The 20,186-nt window shown below is 39.9% G+C and overlaps 1 protein-coding gene across 1 annotated transcript in view; it reads left to right on the top strand.

The window, feature by feature from the left end:
* TGFBR2 (transforming growth factor beta receptor 2) overlaps positions 1-20,186 on the top strand; it is a 59,913-nt gene that overhangs the window by 20,042 nt on the left and 19,685 nt on the right. The window contains exons 2-3 of the mRNA XM_048511063.1: positions 3,693-3,858; positions 10,003-10,193. Coding sequence (XP_048367020.1) covers positions 3,693-3,858; positions 10,003-10,193 — 357 coding nt within the window. The remainder of the gene's footprint in view (positions 1-3,692; positions 3,859-10,002; positions 10,194-20,186) is intronic.

The raw sequence follows: 20,186 nt of genomic DNA, 5'->3' as shown, positions 1-20,186 counted from the left end.
GCGAGTTGTCTGCACCGGGCTGCTGAATCACATTGTTCTATTGAGGTCAGCTGTGTCAATTTTGACTGGCAGCCTCTCAGGCAGTCAAATGTTCACGTCATCTACTTGCTACCTGATCTTTTTAACTGGAGGTCCCTGGAAGTGATGCTGGGGTCTTCTGCATGCAAAGCAAGTGCTTTACCATTGAGCCACAGTCTCTCACTTTCTGGTATGATGTGGGTGCTTGTAACTGGGAGGGGAAGAGAACACAGACAAAATGGGAAATGTGCCAATTTCCAAAAAGATGATTCAACTTCCCCATGGGTACTGTGATAAATTTTGTGGTATCTTTCTGTTTTTTCTCTCTTGAGGAATGTGTTTCTTCTAATTAAAAAGCTTTTGGTTTTTAAAATCTTAGCAACATTCTTCTAGAACTTGAAAACAGTCTTTAAGCTAAGTTGTTACTTGTCTAGTGTAGTCTGATCATGCATGCCTACTTCAGTCCAAATTAGATCATCTGTGTGATATTACCAGAAAACCAAAAGAGACAAAAATATAGAGCACATTTGATCTGTAAAACTTCAAAACATTCCATACAACTGGCACATACAAATTGCAAATCAAACCTCTTTCTTGTGATGCCACATTTTCTTCCGCTGGAATGCTGTTGCAGTGATTCATGAAGCAACACAAATGCAAAACCTTGGTGCAATCGTTGGGAATTCACAGGAATAATCCATGGAAAATGACTGAGCAAATTATGGGAAGTTCCCCTGCTTTATGAAGTTTCAGGGAAAACATGTGGAGTGGCAACTGGATCATTTAAATTAGTTAAAAATAGTTCCTTGTGGGTGTGATCGATGGATTTATGTCATTCTGACAGATGTTTGCTCCTAAATCAGTTTGCTTGAGGTAATATGTAGATGTGGGAAATAGTAAAAAGTTGATGGATGAAAAGAGGAAGTGTTGGTACACTTGAAGATTCCCTTCTGCCGATGCAATTCCATGAAATTATGTGTCTCCCAGAGGGATCATTTTTTGGTGTTGGAGGCTTAGCTGGGAGAATGCAGGTCCCTTCAAATATTAATAGGCAGGGAAAGATTAAACACTTCCCCTTCCACCTGCAAATTCTCCCCTTCTCCACATGTATGGAAAATCTTTGCTTGCTCATAATGCAATATTTGGCATCATCTGTCTTAACTTGGTCTGTTTGAGCCGGGTTTTTTTTTTTTTTAGCTAGTGAGTTAGACCCTAAGGAATTTCTAAATTCTTTAAGAGGAAATTCCTTCTTCCAGTGGCTACTCCAACATAAAAAGGAGTATTGCTGACTGACAGTTCAATCCAGAACAGAGTTATTCCGGTCTAAGAGGACTTAGACCAGAGTAACTCTGCTCTGGATTCCACTGTGAGTCATTATGCTGAAAGCTGCTGTTAAGCTACACCCCTGCACTGGTATATAAATGTGTGTTCGATGTTTATATATTGAGACTTTTTTCTGTTTTGTTCCAAAGTTGTTTTCTAATGTGGTTTCTTCCATCAATCTCACTAGTTCTAAGGAACATTGCTCCTTAAAGCAGTGTGTCACAAACATAGCATGAAGATAGACATATTCTAAAGTGTGGTGAAAGTGGTTTAAATGCCTTGAAAGCAGTAAATGAGTTTTAAAAAACCTATCATGCCTTAAAATGGCTTTCTTCCTTCTATGCTTCCACTGCAACCAAATATTCATTTTCTGGTCAGTAGATAAGCATGAAGTGATTATGCTTGTAAAAGCACACACATTACAGGGTAGATGAGGTCTGTGAAATATAGAATCAATCAGGAAAATCCGATTTACAACTCACTGGCTGATTATGCACAACGTGTCTGCTGAGCAATGGAGGCAGATACCCATCGCAACAAGATTTCTTGTATGGACCTATTTCCTTAAACCCTGCTTTCACTTTCTATCCTCCCCTCAGCAAGCAAGAACACTCCTAGCACAAATTTAATTTTGCTGGCAGATGTGCCAGTGAGCAGAGCTCTGCCTGGACCTCTTCCCACAGCCAGCCTCCTAGCTGCACCCTTCCCAGTCCCGTACACTGTTGTCGATGCCTTCCCCCTCATCTCTGTTCAATACTGCTGGCTCTTTCTTGCTTCTCTAAGTGTTTATGTCAAGATTTTGATATAAGCCAGTCTCTTACTGCTCCAGTTCATGTACCCCTCTCTACTTCCCCCCTCCTTGATTATCGGGAGGTCTTTAACAACTTTATTTTAAATAAGCCTCTTTTCTTAAGACAAACCTCTCTCGTGCAGCAGCGTGTGTGTTTGTGTGTGTGTGTGTGTGTGTGTGTGTGTGTGTGTGTGTGTGTGTGTGTGTGTGTGTGTGTGTGTGTGTGTGTGTGTGTATGGAGGGGAGAGGAAGGGGACAGAATATCAACAGAGTTAGGAGAACTGTGATGGGCGAAGTTAAGAGAAACAGCAAAAGGAAAGACTGGTTGAGACTAGCAAGCAGCTGCGAGGCAAGCACTGGTGTGCCTCCTTGAATGTAAACACGAGGAGACCACACTATAGCCCCACTTCACAGCTACCAGCCCCGAAGTAAGTGTTCCATGAGTAATGGGCCTGTTTGAACAGTAGAAAGGGAGGTAAACTTTTCTAAGCAGATCTCAGGGACTCCACCTGAAGAATGTCCCTCTCTTGATATTTTAAGCTACTTGCCAGTATTCAAGTTTCCTACATTTTAAATGTATCACATCCCCCCCACCCCTGGGGGTATTGCTGAATGAGAGTATTAAAAATGAAACTCTGAATGTGGAATACCAGGCATCAAGTAGCAACACAGTAGTGGAGCATCTCACTGTCAGGACTACGTTTCCTAGAATCCATCAGTCCCTGTCGATTCTCAGCGGTGGGAAAAAGGACCAATTGTAGCCATTAACTTCCTATTCAAACACTCCGTATATACTGGGACTCAGGGCAAGAACCCACAGTTCCAGCACCCTGTAGTTGGGACAACACAATTCAATAAAGTTCATTCCTTTTTCCAGAGTTGACTTTGTGTGAGTGTGTTCAGCCTTACACTCATACTGCAGCCTCAAAATAATGTGAGACCCTCCAGTATTTGGCTAGGTTGCCCTGTGCTTCTGGAATGGCATTACAAAGTATGCATATTTGCACAATACTTTGTCTTGTTGTTTTCTGTGATGTGGTAGTGTCGGACAATGTTAAGTACTGGAGATATGTGGTTTGTACTCCCTTGTCATTTTCCCCAGTGTAGTTATTGGCTTTCTCCTATTACAGTTGTGTTCAACAGAAAAAAATACATGTTTCCATGGTAAAACACTAAAATTTGTGAAGATCACTTTATGAGATTTGTGAAGAAAAGTCTGAATATTACTGTGTATATGAAATAAAAACAGGTTTTCATATTTATTTAATTAATTGATATTCCTTTGCTGATGTACCCTCCCCACTGCTTTGCCCAGGAATCCTCTCATATGCGACATTGTTACTCTTTAATGTACAATAATAAGGTTTTCAGTTGAACAAATTTGGATTTGGTTAGCTATTTATAATTAAAATGTCCTAAGTACATTTAAAATGTTTGTACAGTGTTTGCTGGTCTCCGGGCCTCACAGTCTTGAAGAGTTCCCATTTATTAAATTTGCTTCCACACACTATCTATTGGATGTAAGAGTATTACATTAATATTAATATCTTTTTTTTTTCAGCTGAAGGTCACGCAACTAAGATGCTTCATGGTGCAGTCCCACTGCGTGGACTCTGCAAGTTTTGTGATGTTAGGTCAACCACCTGCACAAATGAAGGGCATTGTCTCAGCGATTGCAATATCACTTCCATCTGTGAAAATGCAACTGAAGTATGCGCAGCAGTATGGTAAGTTCATTCTAGATACATGCACGCATTTATCTCATAGTATCCTTTTCATTAACAGGAGATTAAGGGCTTTTAGATATACTCATTTTTTCTGACTTCATCTTCACGTTGCATTCTGATAGTAGATGTGAGCTTTTAAGAAGTTGGATACTTAAATATCCTCTCGTGAGAATTGCTCTGTTCTAGCAGCTATTGTTTTCTAAGACATTTCACATTTTAACGTCATTTGACTGCATCTGTCTGCATCATCAGAGAGGACTTTCAAACAATTGTGGAGTGTGAATGACAAGACACCTCATTTCATATTATTTACTAACATAAGTATTAATCAAAATTTTGAGAAACATGGGCCAGAGTGTTGTAGGGGTTAGAAAATTCTGTGCGGGGGAGAGGAGTAACTTTTATTCAAGTCCTGGGAGAGAGGAGTATAGATATTTACCCCATAAAGGCCCCTCATGTTGTCCTGCACACTGGCTATCTATTGGACCATCTGCCAATCCCCTCCCTTCCCAGGGTTTGATCACTGGGGTTGGGTGTCAGACGTCTTCCATTATTAATCAAATTATTTATTGAAGGCTACTACTGCTGCCGTAGTTTTATGGTTTTAAGGTTTTGTATTTTAACTGGGGTTATTCGATTTGTTTTATTGTATTGTTGTTTGTTGTGCACCGCCCTTGGCAGCCCTTTAGCAGGGGCTAAGCCACTGGAAGCAGGTTTGCAGGCAGGTGGCAGGCAGGCAGGCAGGCAGGCAGGCAGGCAGGCAGGCAAATAAGTAAGTAAGTAAGTAGGTAGGTAGGTAGGTAGGTAGGTAGGTAGGTAGGTAGGTAGGTAGGTAGGTAGGTAGGTAGGTAGGGAAGGAGGGAAGGAGGGAGGGAAGGAGGGAGGGAATAAATAAATAAATAAATAAATAAATAAATAAATAAATAAATAAATAAATACATACATACATACATACATACATACATACATACATACATACATACATAAATATGGGGCCTACAGCCCTTAAACAAATGCTCCCTATAGGAGCTGCATACATTCAGGTGGGCCCAACATAGATCCAGTTCAGCAATGATTGTTGTATTGCTGGCCTATTTGCAAGTTACCTTGACCCATGCTGTGCCTTTTCATATGCACTGATAATATCCAACAAAGAACTATCTGTGCAAGGGAGAGTATTTCCTCACATTCTTGTTTGATGTCTTCAAACTTCAAAATTTAATTATCCACAGGAAATAATGTCCAGCAGCATGTCAACGAAATTAGTGGTACAATGTTTTCCTGCAGATTTTGCAAGTGAAGATGGATTCCATTCAGTTTAAAAAGCAACTCACCCTTGTTAAGCGTATCCTTTTCCCAGCCTATTCTTATCGCTTTACCAGCATGGCCAATTGGCCATGCTGACAGAGGCTGATGGGAATTGTAGTTCCTGAACATCTGGAGAGCCGCAGGTTCCCTACCCCTGGTTTAACCCAATATATGCAACAACAACAAAAACATGCTGACAAGTGAAATGTCTTTGACAGACCTGTTTATTTTAGTAACCTTTTGAGTTACACAGAACTTTTCTTTAAGCAGGCTGAGAAGTTAATTTTTTATATTGTATCTTCTGGGGCACACAAAGTTCTCTTGAAAAGTTCCCTGTTTTAACTTCTCTCTCTTTTTTTAAAAAAAACAACTCTGTTTAAAATATCTCATTGGCTTTGGAGGAAGGCTAGAGAGCAGGAGCAGATGGAACTTTAAAAGGTTTTCTCCAGCTTGACTCAAGCTAGCTGTTTCACTCACAGTGATTCATCATGGTTTTATTCATGGCATCAAAAGCTCTGTTTGCTGGTTTCATTTAACATAAGAACCATATGTGCCATTTCAATTTGTATCTTGTTTGAAGCACATAGGAAGCAATAAAAGTTTGAACTCCACCATGACTTGATACTATGCTGGAAAGTTGAATGTTGTGCAATTCAGGGTTTGTACAGAGTCTTAAGAGCAGGATCTAAAGGAGAGCTTATCTTATTTGACCGCTGCATCAAAGGGTTACATCATTTCCATCCAGATATCATGCTTTGTATCTGGATTTGGGTTTAGAATTCCCTGGGGAGCCCAACATTGGGTCAGGGATCCAATGGGAGGATTAGCAGTGGGAGGAAATATTAAATGGGGAGGAGATGGAGATATGGAAATGCTCAGTCTCCTTCCAATCTCTGACCCGTTCTGAGAAATTACAGTGCTGGGGTTGGGACATCTAGCTCTTCTTCAACACTGATGTTGTTCAATGCCAAGTTCATAAATAATGACCACCACACTGGTGAATACCTCACAGCACATAAAGTGGACCTGGCATGTGTGATGGGTGAGACAGGGTGGGACAGTTGCCCTGAACAAGCCAATTCCCCAGGGGCTTGCAGTCCTCCATCAGTTTTGAACTGAGGGTTGGGGTGACTAATAGAGGTGGCAATACTTTTTTGGAAATCATTCTCTTTCTGGGCAGTCTCTCCACTGGAGATCTTTGGCATTGTTTGTGTTGGTCTGGTGTGGGGCACTGAGGAGATTGTGACTATCCTGCTGGTGTACTATCCACTTAGCACACCAGCAGATCCCCTGCCAGAGCTGGTAGGGGTGGTGGCTGACTGGGCCTTGGGATTTCCCTGTCTGACAGTTCTGGCAGACATTCATGTTGACACCACCTCTTCATCTCCAGAAATGGACCAAGTGTGTTCCATGACAGAACAGCAGCTTCAGATTTTCCTGGAGGACACATCAGCCATGGCTTCATTTCAGTCCTGTTTTCATCCTAGCCACAGGAAAGAGACTGTACTGGTCACTCTGATGGATGAAGTTTAGAATTGGTTGGATTGAGGCAAGTCAGCACTGCTAATCTTGTTAGACCTGTCAGCAGCATTTGATATGGTCAGCTAAGATCTTTTCATCCACTGCCTCAATGATGCTGGGATACTTGGGGCAGCCCTACAGTGGCTGGTCTCATTTCTCCAGGGTCAAGGACAGAGGGTTTCACTTGGGGAGATGGTCTCATCCCTACATCCTTTGGTATATGAAGAGTCCTCTCTCCCATGCTCTTTAACATCTGTATGTACCCCTTGCCCAACTTGTCTGGAGCTTAGGGCTGGGTTGTCACCAGTACTCTGATGAAACCTGCTATATTTCCCAATGGAAGGCCAACTAGGCACCATCCCAAATCACATGACCATGTATTTGGAAGCTGTGGCAAAATGATTGAGATAGAGTCCACAGAAGGTAAATCAACTGAAGATGGAGATCCTCTGGTAAGTGTGACCTGAGTCAGGATAGCTTGCTTGCAACACTTGTACAACTTACTCCATCATATTGGGTTCCTCTCTTTTGTTGGTGGACCTGGTCATGAATACTGCCAGAGCAGAGTTCTATGCTCTTTGCCAAGGCTGTCCCATGCCAACTTAGCCATAGTGATTCATGCAATGATCATCTCCAGACTAGATTACTGTTAACTTGCTTCATGTAGGCCTAGTGTTGAGCATGATCCAGAAACTCCAATTGGTCCAAAATATGGTGGGCCAGAACACCTGTGCTTCTCCATCTGCACTGGTTCTGGATCAAGCACCAGATCAGGTTCAAGGAGCTGGTACTGATCTTAAAAGCCCTAAATGGCCTGGGACTGTCTCTCCCATTATGCCTCTCAAAGAGCATTGTACTCTGCAAATAACAATCTCCTGGTGGTCTCTGGCCCAAAACTTATCCAGTTGTCCTTGACCAGAGCCAAAGTGTTTTCAACTTTGGCCTGAGCCTAGTGAAACTCTGTCAAATAAGATCAGGACCCCATGAGATCTTGCAGTTTTGCGGGGCCCACAATACAAAGATGTTCCACCAGGCTTATGGTTAATGAGTATAGCTGTTCTCTTAGCTAGCCTCCCCTTCCCTTCTTCCCCTCCCCTTCTTTTTATTTCCCATTTCCCTTCTCCATCTTTCCTTCTTTCTTTTCCCTACTTGTTTTTGCCTAACCCTATTTTATGCCCATCCTTTAACACCTTATGCCGCCCCACCCTGGGTTTGCATGGTTCTCCAAATCTGAAGATAACACCACCGTTTGGGAGCTATAAACAGGGTTTATTCATTATTGATTATTGTTTATTGATAATCTAAAGTTTAATTATTTATTATTTTAATTGTAATTCTATGTTGTCAGGCATCCTGAGCATGCCTTTTGTCAGGAAAGGTAGAATAGAAATATAATAAACAAGTAAGTAATTAAATGTCTTGAAAAGGAAGGTATTTATTAAGGAAAGACATAATAATCAAGCAGTTTTATTCATATTGGTAACTAGTTAAAATGACCCTGGTGCTATATGAAGTATGCCTCTACAGATACAGGTGGAATCAGTTATGGAATTTAAAAACAAAACACACAAAAAAAAACATTTAGGCATATGGCAAATCAAAGTCATCAAGCTCCAGAATTCTCAGTTCAGCCTTGGAGCTGAACTGTTCAAATAGGAATGCAGTAATCTGAAATTCAAAACACCTGCAAACGTTAGCTCTCTTTGATGCAGATATGTTTCTAGGAGAAGTATGTTTTTCTAGACCTTCTAAACTGTATTTGGCAAATGTTTCCTCATTTCAGATCTGTATGTGGAGAGACCGGGTATAAATGATACAAATTTCCTAAAAGAAGTCTCAAAATGACCCTGTATATTTTGGGTTAAAATAAATAAATGTCACTGCAGCTTCATTAATGGCATATAGAAGATTTATTATTTGGATTCACTTTTAATTATGACTTCAGCCAGAGTTAATCTAATGAAGGTTGGAAGGGCTTTTTGTTAATTTGCTATATTAGTATGTTTATACATTGATGGTTTTGGAATTAAACAGGCCAAAGCACCAACCTAAATGCGTAGATGTAGTGCCCTCAAAAGCATGATGCATGTGCCCTAATATAAAACTGTTAACTCCTTTTGATGCCACGGTGAGAATGTATAAGGCTAACCATTTCTGTGCCCTCCTGTTCTTATCAATATGTCTAGTCAAGTACTGAGAGAGAAGGTGAAACTTGAATAGTAAAGTTTTGGAAGAATTCTTTTTAAAAAATGATTCCTGTTTTGAGTGCATCACAGCCCCATACAACATAATGCTGACTTTGATTTGTGGCATGAGATTTCTTTAGGTAATGTCATCTATTTTTCTGAAATTAAATCTGACAATAACTTGGATGGCTTCTAGGAGCAAATTACACCTTTTTTTAAACTATATTAGGTATTATGTAGATATGATGTAGAGGAATTGATGTTACAGGAGAAATGTATGTCTCAGTATTGTAGCATGCAAAAGCAAAGTTATCCTAGTGCCAAAATGTAGCTATTCTCTTTTGCGCTGAGGTGAATGAAAGACTAGGCATTGGTTGCCACCAAAGATATGAAGAGCCAGAAAGAAGCTAGAATAATTGACAGAAAGAGAATAATTGTTCTATATCTTATCTGAGATTGCCTTGTGATTTTTTCCCCAGACAAATAATTTTCTTGTGATTTTTTTCCCTAAAAATATTTGTTATCTTTTGGGGCGGGGGGAGGCATCAGAGTTATATCTCACATCTCTATCTGGCACCAGCTTCTGTAGTCTGCAACAAAACACAGATTGCCATCTGCTATCCTATTTAGGACTGAGATTTGTCTGTGGTAGAAAGAATGCCAAAGGGGCTCATGGGTTCAGTGTAACCATCCCTTCTACAAAATACCAGTGCTGTCCAAGTGCTTCCATCTGGGTTTGGAACGGTACAGAAGTGGAAATATGGCAACATACAGAGTTTCAGGCTTCTAAGCTCGTTTACTTCAGTGAACTTGGACCGGGTGCTCTGTTTAGACCCAGTTAGTTTATATCAGGGCGGCACAATCTGTGATCTACTAAACTGAAAGTGACTTAGCAGCATATTCAGGGAGCAACGGGTTGTCATCAGATGCCCAATAAGGCACTTTTCCAATAATTCAGTCTTGAATAGTGATTATATTGATGTTTCAGTGAAGCTGAAGAGGCTCCTCTGGAGTAAGTGACAGACAGATGGTGGCCGTAGCAAAGCTTAAGTGAGGCTAAAATGTTGAGTGTTACCAACGAACTTCGTTTGCCTTTGAATTGTCTTTTTCTGTTTCTGTCCCTTTTTAGGAGGAAGAACGATGAAAATATAACCTTGGAAACAATATGTCACGATCCCAAAGAAAAGCTTCATGGGCACAAACTGGATGACTCCAATTCAAAGAGCTGTGTGATGAAAGAAGTGAAGGGAGACGGTGGATTGATGTTCATGTGCTCCTGCAACGAAGAAGAATGCAATGATAAGCTTATTTTTTCAAACAGTAAGTGCCTAATGTTTCATTCTGTGTGTGCCACTTTAACTTCCGTCCCTTATTTCAAGCTTCACTTTGTGCTCCTGGGAAATTGTGGTGCTTGGGTTTTTTTTTTTTACCTTGAAGATTTCCTCTGATTATTGAATTTCCTGTTTTGGGAAATTCTTACCTTCCTCTTCCACAAGGGAAAAAAAAAGGCTAGAGGCTATTCTAGAGGGAATAATGATCTTGAGAAGTCCTTGCATCATTTTAAGAGTTGCAGCTAAATCAGTGTATTGGAATGCCTTCAAGTTTACACTTTAGCGGCTATATGTAAGACTGAGTTGTTCCGCCGGACTTTTGGAGTGTCCAGTCCCCCCTTTTTCATCTCTCCGTTTTGGAGCTCCCATGATCATCTATGGGACCCACTTTTGTTTGCTCCCCCCCCCCTCTGGGAGGGTTTTAATTGGGGTTATTGCGGGACGTCATCTTTGTTAATTTTTATCGCTGTGTTTTAATCTAATTTTAATGGGGTATTTATATGGGTTATTGTGCACTGTGTAGAGGAAACTATGTTGTACACCGCTCAGAGCCCTTCGAGGGTAGAGCGGTATAAAAAACCCATAAATAAATAAATAAATAAATAAATAAATATCCTAACATTGATGGAAAGTTGAATGAAACATGGTAGTCTCCAGGAGAAGGCAGCTCCTTCTCCTTCCAAACTGTCTCCTTAATGTCTGTTGACATCCCCTGTGTTTGAGAACGGCATTGAGGAGAATAAGTGGTGCATTTTGTGCATTCGTTTTTCAGGAAAGCTGGTGCAGTTAATCTGCCACCAGTGACTCACAAATCCTGGGCACCTCTGGAGTTGTCATCTAGCCCAGGTTTTCCCACCAACAGGGAGGTAAAGGTGGCTTTCTTTGCCACACTGTGTCTTTCCTCCCAGTTTTGGTACTAAAGCACTGGAGTGGGAGAGAATTTTTTCTAGTAAGTATGAACAAAGCAAGAGGGAAAATAGGAGAAGAGTGTAAATCTGCAGATCTGCACCTGTGCAGATTTTTTTCCATCATCCAGTCTTGTCAGGGGGGGGGTTAGTTTTTTTATATCCCCGCTGAGTTTTCAAACAGCGTGAAACCACACTAGACCTCTCATTTTATTTAAGAAACAGGCTTATAGCAAAATTACTAGGTTTACCTGGATTGGTATAAGCTTGCTCTTTAGAAGTGTAAAACTCATATCTTTACACAGCCAATAAAGATGCTTGTTGGGGTTGCTTTAGAGAGGCTTTGACTTTGATCTTTTATTATTGGGGGGGGGGGTTGCTCTCCTTTTTATCTTGTCTGCCTGCTTAATGATGCCCATTATCTCAGTGCTGGCAGGGCAGTCAAGTAGATAATGGGCAAGTAGCTGACTCTAATGATTTCATTCATGCCTTGTGGCTTGTTTACCCTCCTTTGTGAAAACTGAGTAAAAAGGTACTTACAGAAACTAATGAGAATTATAGCATTTTAAAATCAATGGCAATTTAGGCTTTGACAACGCCTTTGTGTGGAGCATGTTACTGTGTTGTCCCCATACACAGAAGCAATATCGAGTCTCTGCTCAGACACAAAGAGGAAGCCCTTTGGTTAATGGAATTAGTTTGACTGAATTAAAGTCTGCCACTGTTGACAAGAGCCACCTGTATAGCCATATCCTTGCCAACTTTGAAATGGTCCTGTTGAACACAGAAAAACATATGAAGCTGGCTTATCCTATTGGTCTGTCAAGGTGCATAGTGGCTACTCTGGTTGGCCGTGGTTCTTGAGGTCTTGAGTCTTTGACATCACCTGCTACTGATCTCCTTTTAAGTGGAGATGCAGAGTATTAAACTTGGGACCTTCTGCATTCGAAGTTATCTCTGCCCTTCCCCATAGTCAAGAGTTTACTTTCCAGCTTTAGTATGCTTTGTAAAGACAGCTGGACCATTGGCAAGAACCCATATGCATGCAGGGTCCTTTACACACTCTGGGGCTCAGTGCTCTGGCCTCACTCAGGTTTTTAGTACCTGCAAGAGAAGTAAGACAGAACTTAGTCCAGATGGAACTCAGATGCTGCTGGCCTGCAGCCAGCAAGATCTTCCCTAAAACACCAATTCATCTGTAGTAATCATACAGCTGTTTTTATAGCTGATTCCCAGTTCCACGACAGTTCAGGAGTGATGTTTATATGCAAGCATCAAATGGTAGCATGAAGGCTCTTAGCAGAATCATCTTTGTTTTTACAGCAGACCTCTGTGTCATATCATTGACCTTCAGTTGTGTTAAATTCCTGGGCCTGTGCAGATCTCATAGGTACATACTGACTCTTGCAGCTTGATGTTGGCCTTAAATTCATGCAGCCTTAGCTGGATATTGTATGTTCTGTGAAGTATAATATTGTATTACATTTAGACTTGGGGTTTATTGGGATTTCAAGGCAAACGAACTGGCTGAGCAGGTCGCCAAAGTGGCAAACCAGCTTGTTAACTAAGGGTCCCATCTGTGCCAGTTACCTCTGTCTTCAGTGGCAGTACAGTGGCCATGAAAGTGCAATGGCAAGAGCTGTGGAACAGCTACTGTAGTCCTTAAAATCAAGCCAGTGTTACAGTAATGATCAAGTTCATGCTGGAGAAATAACAGGCAGGAGGTTGTCCTGGCCTTCCTAAGGTTAGTGTGTCTGTGTCCCCTAAATATCTACTAAACTAAAGGACCCACCAATCGGTGTTTCTTGCAGCATTCCATTGAGCATCAAGTATATATATACTGTGTTAAAATCCTACCTGTCAAACCTTCATTCTTAATCTGCCCTCTGGTCTGAAGAAAACAGATCCAATTTTCTTTCTAGAAGCAGTGAGTGACTGAATGGCAGAATAAATTGCTGTGCTTGGCTGTAACATGACCTTCAATATGGCACAATATGTTTTAGATACCACTCATATGCCTACCCTCGCATGTCTACCCACAATGTGAACATTCGCACATGCATAGTCCCCTTTCGTGTTTGATCTACACTGGAAATTGTGATCACTTGGTCAATGACTGTTCCAAGTTCTGCCTGTGAAACAGGTACATTTATCAGCAGTGGTGAGTCAGGGAAAGTTTCCCTAGCAAAGACTGCTAAGTATGCTTATTAGTTAAATTAGCGAAAAATATTTCTATTGGAATTCTCCACACCTTTGCCACCTGAATTGGGCCTTGGGGTTAATCTGTTTACTGCACATAACTATTGCTTCTGCACTGTACATAACTATTGTGTTCTCTGTGACTGTATTTTTTGGCGCATTTTGTTGTTTTTGATGACAATATTTTTAGTATTGGATGTTTGAGCTTGATAGTTTTGTACTGGTTTGTTATAATTGATTGTCATGTAATCTCAGCCTTTTTAAAGGTATATTATGAAAGAGAAAGCCAAATCAGACAAGACTGAAAGATGCATGTTAGGATCTTTCACCCTTTCTTAAGTGAAAACTGAAGCTATGAAATCCTCTAATTTGAATCAGAGTCACAGCAAGAAGGGTTTTAAACTTCCTGAACAAGTGAAATTCTTCCCTTTCAGCTGTTATAAATCCTATATTTTTAAAATATAAGGAAAAAGAGGAGGAACCCCCCCTTTTCAGGATTAATAACTGGAAGAGCTTGGTAATGACTATAATTCCACATGAGGTAGGAAGGACAATTCCCTCTCCCCTCCCCCCCCCCACACTCCCGCCCGTTTATGCATACATTGGAACTCACAGTCCAAATTGGAATCTCTTGTGATTGCAATTTCCATTTTATAAAATCCAGGGAAGAACAGATGCTAATCTTGCAGTGTGTAGTCTAGATTTGGACATGGTTAGGTAAGAACATAGGGCGAGATGAAAAATTATGTGTAGTATTGAAAAATGCAAAAGTACATGGATTGGCAAGCTGCACCTTTTCAGTGATGGTGCGCCAGCATGATGCAAATTTGTACCAATTTTTTAGAAATGTGCATTATCCCTACTGCTCTTATTTTATCACAAGTGAATTGTTCATTGTATGCCCCTTCCCCAGTAATCATCACAGCTTTTCTTTTCACTGCTGAATGGGCTTGTTATTGAAGTGTGAAGCATGTTGTCTGCATTTATTTGATTTGTGTGCTATGTGCAGAGCATACAAAAACCTCACACTTCCCACATATATACAGCAGAGAATACTTGAATTTCTTGACATGTTACACATTAGAAATCCCATCTAGCAGTGCTTATTACCATAAGGAATCACTATTTCACTGTTGACTAATAATAATAATTGTAATCATATGTCAGTGCTGGAGGATTTGCATTCCAAAGCCAACCAACACGCCCTTGTGTATTTTGGCTGATATCTCATAAGTTAGTCATACTGTACGTGTTTTTGCTTAAAACATACAACTAAGTGTAGTCAGCATGCTGGAATCATTTCCTGTCTCTGTTCTTACAAAATATCAACCCAGGAATACACCAAAAACTGTTTTCTTATTTCCAGGAAGGACGTCTTGTTCGGTCAAAGTGTCATGTAGAACCCTGTGTGAGTGTCATTATTCTAAGTCAAATAGTTTCTGATCTCATAGAATCAAAGGCTTGGAAAGAGTTTAGTGAATCATTTAATATAGTTGACACCCAGAGTGTCATCAGTCACTTGTCCATCCAGCTGTTTAGTAAAAATCTTTAGCACAGTGGTTCTCAAATCTTAGCATACTGGAGACCCCTATTTTGATTCATCACTTTTCATGGACTTCTCAGCAGTCCTTTGCTCCTTCACTGGTGCCTGCCTGCCACACTCTTTCAAAGTGTACAGCAAGTCTGAAAGCCCCGTGGAGTGCTCCTACATTCTCAGAACAATACAGTAAAATTGTATCAGGTGTACTTAAAAGTAAGATTAAATGAAATGTTAATATTGTCTATGCATAGCTTGGAAGGTCTGTTGTCAGGCCACAGCTCAAAAGGTCCTGACCCAAGTTCTGGTAGTCAGTGTCAGTCCTTTTCGCTGGGAACTGTAAGAAACTTACTTATTGGTTTATAATGTCTACCCAAAGACCAGCTGAATGGAGGTGGGAAGGGGCATAGAAAAATGTTCAGAGTTGTTCATTTAAAGTAAAAAAAGACCAACATTACACTAAACTGGAACTGCCACTTTCAAAAGAAATCTGCTATGGATTATTATCATCTGTGGATACAGTGTCTGTTCACTAAGATTCCTTGCACTGGAAAATAGTTTGAAACATGTTTCCTCATTTCTACTGTATGTGAGATAATGATTGGGGCAAGGTCACCCAATAAGTTTCATGTTAAGTGGGGATTTGAATCCAGATCTCTCCAGACCTATTCTAACTTTCCATCCACCATACCAGGGGTAGGGAACCTGCGGCTCTCCAGATGTTCAGGAACTACAATTCCCATCAGCCTCTGTCAGCATGGCCAATTGGCCATGCTGGTAGGGGCTGATGGGAATTGTAGTTCCTGAACATCTGGAGAGCCGCAGGTTCCCTACCCCTGCACCATACCAACGTAAAAGCTTTCCATCCATCATACCAACATAAAAGCTTTAACTCAAAAGCTTGTTTGCTGAGTTAGTTTTGGTGATCTTAATCAAGGATATTAAATGGATTTTGTGTTTTAGAATTTTCCAACACAACAGCTGGAACTTCTGCCAACCAGTTAGTGTTCCTACGGCTGAACTATCTGAACCCAGTAAACCAGTCAGCACATTTTCTAGCTACCCTGTTTCCCCAAATATAAGACATCCCCTGAAAATAAGACATAGTAGAAGTTTTGCTGAAGTGCAAAATATAAGGCATCCCCCGAAAGTAAGATGTAGCAAAGTTTTTGTTTGGAAGCATGCCCAACGAACAGAACACAGAAAAATAAGACATCCCCTGAAAATAAAACATAGCACATCTTTGGAAGCAAAAATTAATATAAGACACTGTCTTATTTTCTGGGAAACACGGTAGTGCTCTGACATGATGTGGATATTAGGTAAATGGAGGCTTGGCAGGGGGGTGGGGCCAAAGAGCTCCAATGCATTCTCACATTCTGAAAGAAGCTGGTCCCATCCTTGTTCTTTAAGGCAAACAGTCGCTGACTCCATTTTTAGAAAACTTAATTTTATTTGTATTTTAATTTCTAGTCTGCTCTTTCCTTTAATGGTCTCAGGGCAGCTTACAGCAGTAAATGGACAGATGAAAATATACGACAGTAAATTATAATAAAGCGCCCTAAAATCAATCCCTCACTAAGGAAGAGGGAAGAGGACAACAAGAAGAAAAGGAACGGAAAAGAGGAAGTGGGAGAAAGGGAGGCCAGCTCTGTTTCCTTGTTGGTCAGGTGGTTGTGCGAGAGGCTTGTTCCTTGTTTCTTAACAGAATGATCATGCAGAAGTGTTCTCATTTAATGGGGGAAAGTGCTTCAGTTCAGAACAAAAATCATGATTGGATAATGTTGCCCAGAAGCTGAAGGGGGTGTGGATTGAAGATGGGCCACTGGTTTATATTATGTATCAGATTAAACTAGTATAGGTTTAATGGACATCCACTAAGTGAGCTGACTAGAATTCAGCCTTGTCCTGCTTTTTTCTGGATGTATAATATTCAGGGGCAACGGTGCACAATCCTAATTTTGTTTGGCAGTTGTTAAAAACCTCCAGAATCTGTCTATTTCACTCTATTGTTCTGAATGTCCTCTTGCAGATACCTCCTCCTTCCAGAAATGCCGGGGGCGGGAGGGCTGCTTGTTAGCAGCGCAACATACCTCATTGTGCTCTCAAATTCTGAACTGGGGAAATTTTAATTATTCTGCTGGCTGATTTTATGTCTGAACATCCAGGAACATTCTTCTCTTGTATTCCAAAACCTGTCTTTGCAGATTTGATAACCCACATTTCAGAGGAGGGTCTGTCTGCCTCCAAAGGAGAGCTCAGCTAATTAGAACATAGTCTAATGAAACCCCAACCCTCCAGTGCAATACTGGTTTTTGCGCCATACGTAAGTGGCACATTGTCATTCCCTTTTTATTATTGTGGATTAGTGTTCCTTTTAAATGAAAACAGCCCCTTTGGATTGCTTGCCTGGTTAGCTATGGCAGGAAGACAAACAATTTTTACAGTATCAGACATGTGGTTTCCTGTCTGTGTTTAACTCTGAGTAGAACATCACGAGCAGCTGGTCCACTGCTCCTCCAGACAACTAGATAATAGCCTGTAATAATTTTGTCTTTTGTACTGTCATCCAGATGCACCCTTTGTGTGGCTTGTGTCCCAAGCAAGCATGCTACATCTGCTTGTATGAAGAAGTGCGGATTTGGTTGTATCTAATTTTAGATTTCCCTTCTGGCCTGTAGGTAAGGGTGGTCTCTGTGTTTCAGCTGCAGCCTTACCAGTATCAGCAAAATAATGTGAATGGTTTGTGAATCTAGGTCAAAGTACACTTGAATTTTTCCCCATCTGTTAGTAGAATTTTTCATTTCACCAGCAATTGTAAATGCCAGACTGTTAAAAATGCATTGGATTCACATCTTTAAAGGACAGAAGTGCATGGTTATTTGGGATTTAAAGACAGAAAATGGTGAACGCAGCAGAAGGTTTTAATTTCCCGGAGAAGCTAGACACTAGCCCTTAATGAAATAGCTCTTAGCTACAGGCAAGTTAGTTTAAGAAACTGTCGTTCCTAATCTTGTGAAAGCTGAGATTGCTAACCTCAGTCTCTAAAGGCACATTTCTCCCTATTTAAATAGGATTGTCAGTAATGAGGGTTACTGAGAGCCCCCAAGAAACCTGTTTTGAAAATTTTTGCAGTGGGAAGAATTAAACCCAAATATTGCTTTTCTTGTAGGTTTTATTTTTAACCAGCCACATTGAAGGAAGGAGAGAAGCACAGTGAAACCAAGTGCGTGTCTAACAAAACTAAAATCCATTTTAATATCAAAATGTAGAATCATATTTTGAGTTGGGAGAGATGTTCTTTCAAATAATAATTGCTTGAAATCTAAAATTTGAAAGTGTGTATGCAGGAGTCGGGGGGGGGACTCCTGATGGGAAACAGATTTAGGTCTTACTGGCATATGGTGGTTAACATGTGGTCTCCGTCACAAACAAAAATTTTCTCAGGTTGGCAAGGGATCCACACAAACTGTAACTCTGTGTCTGGCAGCATTTCAATGGGAGAATTAAAAAAAACACTAAAATATTATGCCAGTCTGTACTCTCTAATGTAGCACTTACTTTCAGTAGGAATAATTAAATCGGGGGGAGTAAGACAGTCCAAAATCTTAGCATTTTAAATAACTTAGATGTAGAAAATAAGGCATAAAGGATTTGCCTGCTTTCAAAACTAAAAATGTTTCCATAGAGTGGATTTTACCTGCAATAGGGTTTAACATTAAAGTATTTTGCAGCTTTGATGGTGACAAACTTGTGCATCTGCAGGATAATAACGGATGATTATTCAGAAGTCTAAAGTTTCCTATAGTGTGTTTATTCCTTTAATTAACTCAACAAATGGTCATAGGTTAAAGGAAAAGTCTTATTTATCTCTTCTCCAACTTTTGCCTATCATGTGTATCTCTAGCTGTCATGATTTCAAGATGGGAACACTTCTCTATTAATTTAGAGAAATTGTTATGTATGAGTTTGGTCATTATTAGCATTAAGCAATATATATATCAATATATATATCAATATATATATATATATATATATATATATATATAAATATATCTATATATATATATATATCTATCTATATCTCTATCTATCTATCTATATATATCTATATATATATATATATATATATATATATATATATATATAAAATGCCTGTAATCTGTCTATCTGTCTATCTATCTATCTGTCTATCTATCTATCTATCTATCTATCTATCTGTCTATCTATCTATCTATATATATATATATATATATATATATATATATATATAATTTATATTATATATTATATATTTATATTATATATTTATTTATTTATATATTATTTATTTATAATATATAAATATATATATATATTTATTTATTAGTGGGAGACTTAGGAGTCCCACAGCCTGCTGGCTTTTCCCACTGTTGCTTAGCTAGATGGTAAGAGAAAAATTGGAGGGGGAGATGGGGACCAATCAGCATCATTGGTAAAACCATTGAGTTTTGGCTGAATGCAAGAAGGTTGACACAATGACGTTGTTTCCAGTCATACTAGAAGTGACATCATCACATCACCAACAATGTCACTACACCACCTGCATGGGCCACTTCTACAGGTTGCCTGTCTTGTACAGGCTACCTTACGGACAGTCACAAGTGACACATGACTGGTCTGGGGATTCCACAACCACTAGAAATTTCATTCTGTTTATACAAACTAGATGCTTGTACATTTTAGAAGCCAGTTCGGTGGTGTGATTAGAATTTCAGATTGGGATCTGGGAGATCCAGGTTTGAATTCTTACTCTGCTGTGGAAGCTTGCTGAGTGACCTTGGGCCATTCCCACTCTCTCAACTACATTGCAGGGTTGTTGTGAGGATAAAATGGAGGAGAAGAGAATGATGCAAGTTGGTTTGGGAAGAAAGGGGAGGTATAACTGAAGTAACTGGTTTCCAGTTTTTGAGGGTTTTAAAAAAAACTGTCTGTAGACATTTTCCTTCAGAGATCATACTTTATGAAAGCATTTGTAAACCCACCCTTCTCTCAGATAACTTGCACCCAAGGTGGATAACATCAATAAAAACAATTCAAAACATAATTTGTAAAACTGTTTTAAAATGAGATTAGTTCTCTGGATAAGCAGTTATTACTGCCACTGATGAGACCATTGTTCTATGTTTCGAAAATGCAAGAATTGTTTTGTGAGATAATACTACACTGGAGAAGTGAAAATGCTTTGTAGTAAATGAAATATCAGTCAGTGATCACCACAAAATATAGGGTTCACATGAGCAATTGGGCACTTGGCACTTAAAATCAAATTCTAGGTAATTAAAATTTTATTAACTTATTA

Source organism: Sphaerodactylus townsendi, linkage group LG11 (assembly GCF_021028975.2).
Source record: "Sphaerodactylus townsendi isolate TG3544 linkage group LG11, MPM_Stown_v2.3, whole genome shotgun sequence".
In the NCBI taxonomy this organism is placed as follows: domain Eukaryota; kingdom Metazoa; phylum Chordata; class Lepidosauria; order Squamata; family Sphaerodactylidae; genus Sphaerodactylus; species Sphaerodactylus townsendi.
Note: the sequence above shows the minus strand (reverse complement) of the source record. Positions and strands in the feature narration are given on the sequence as shown.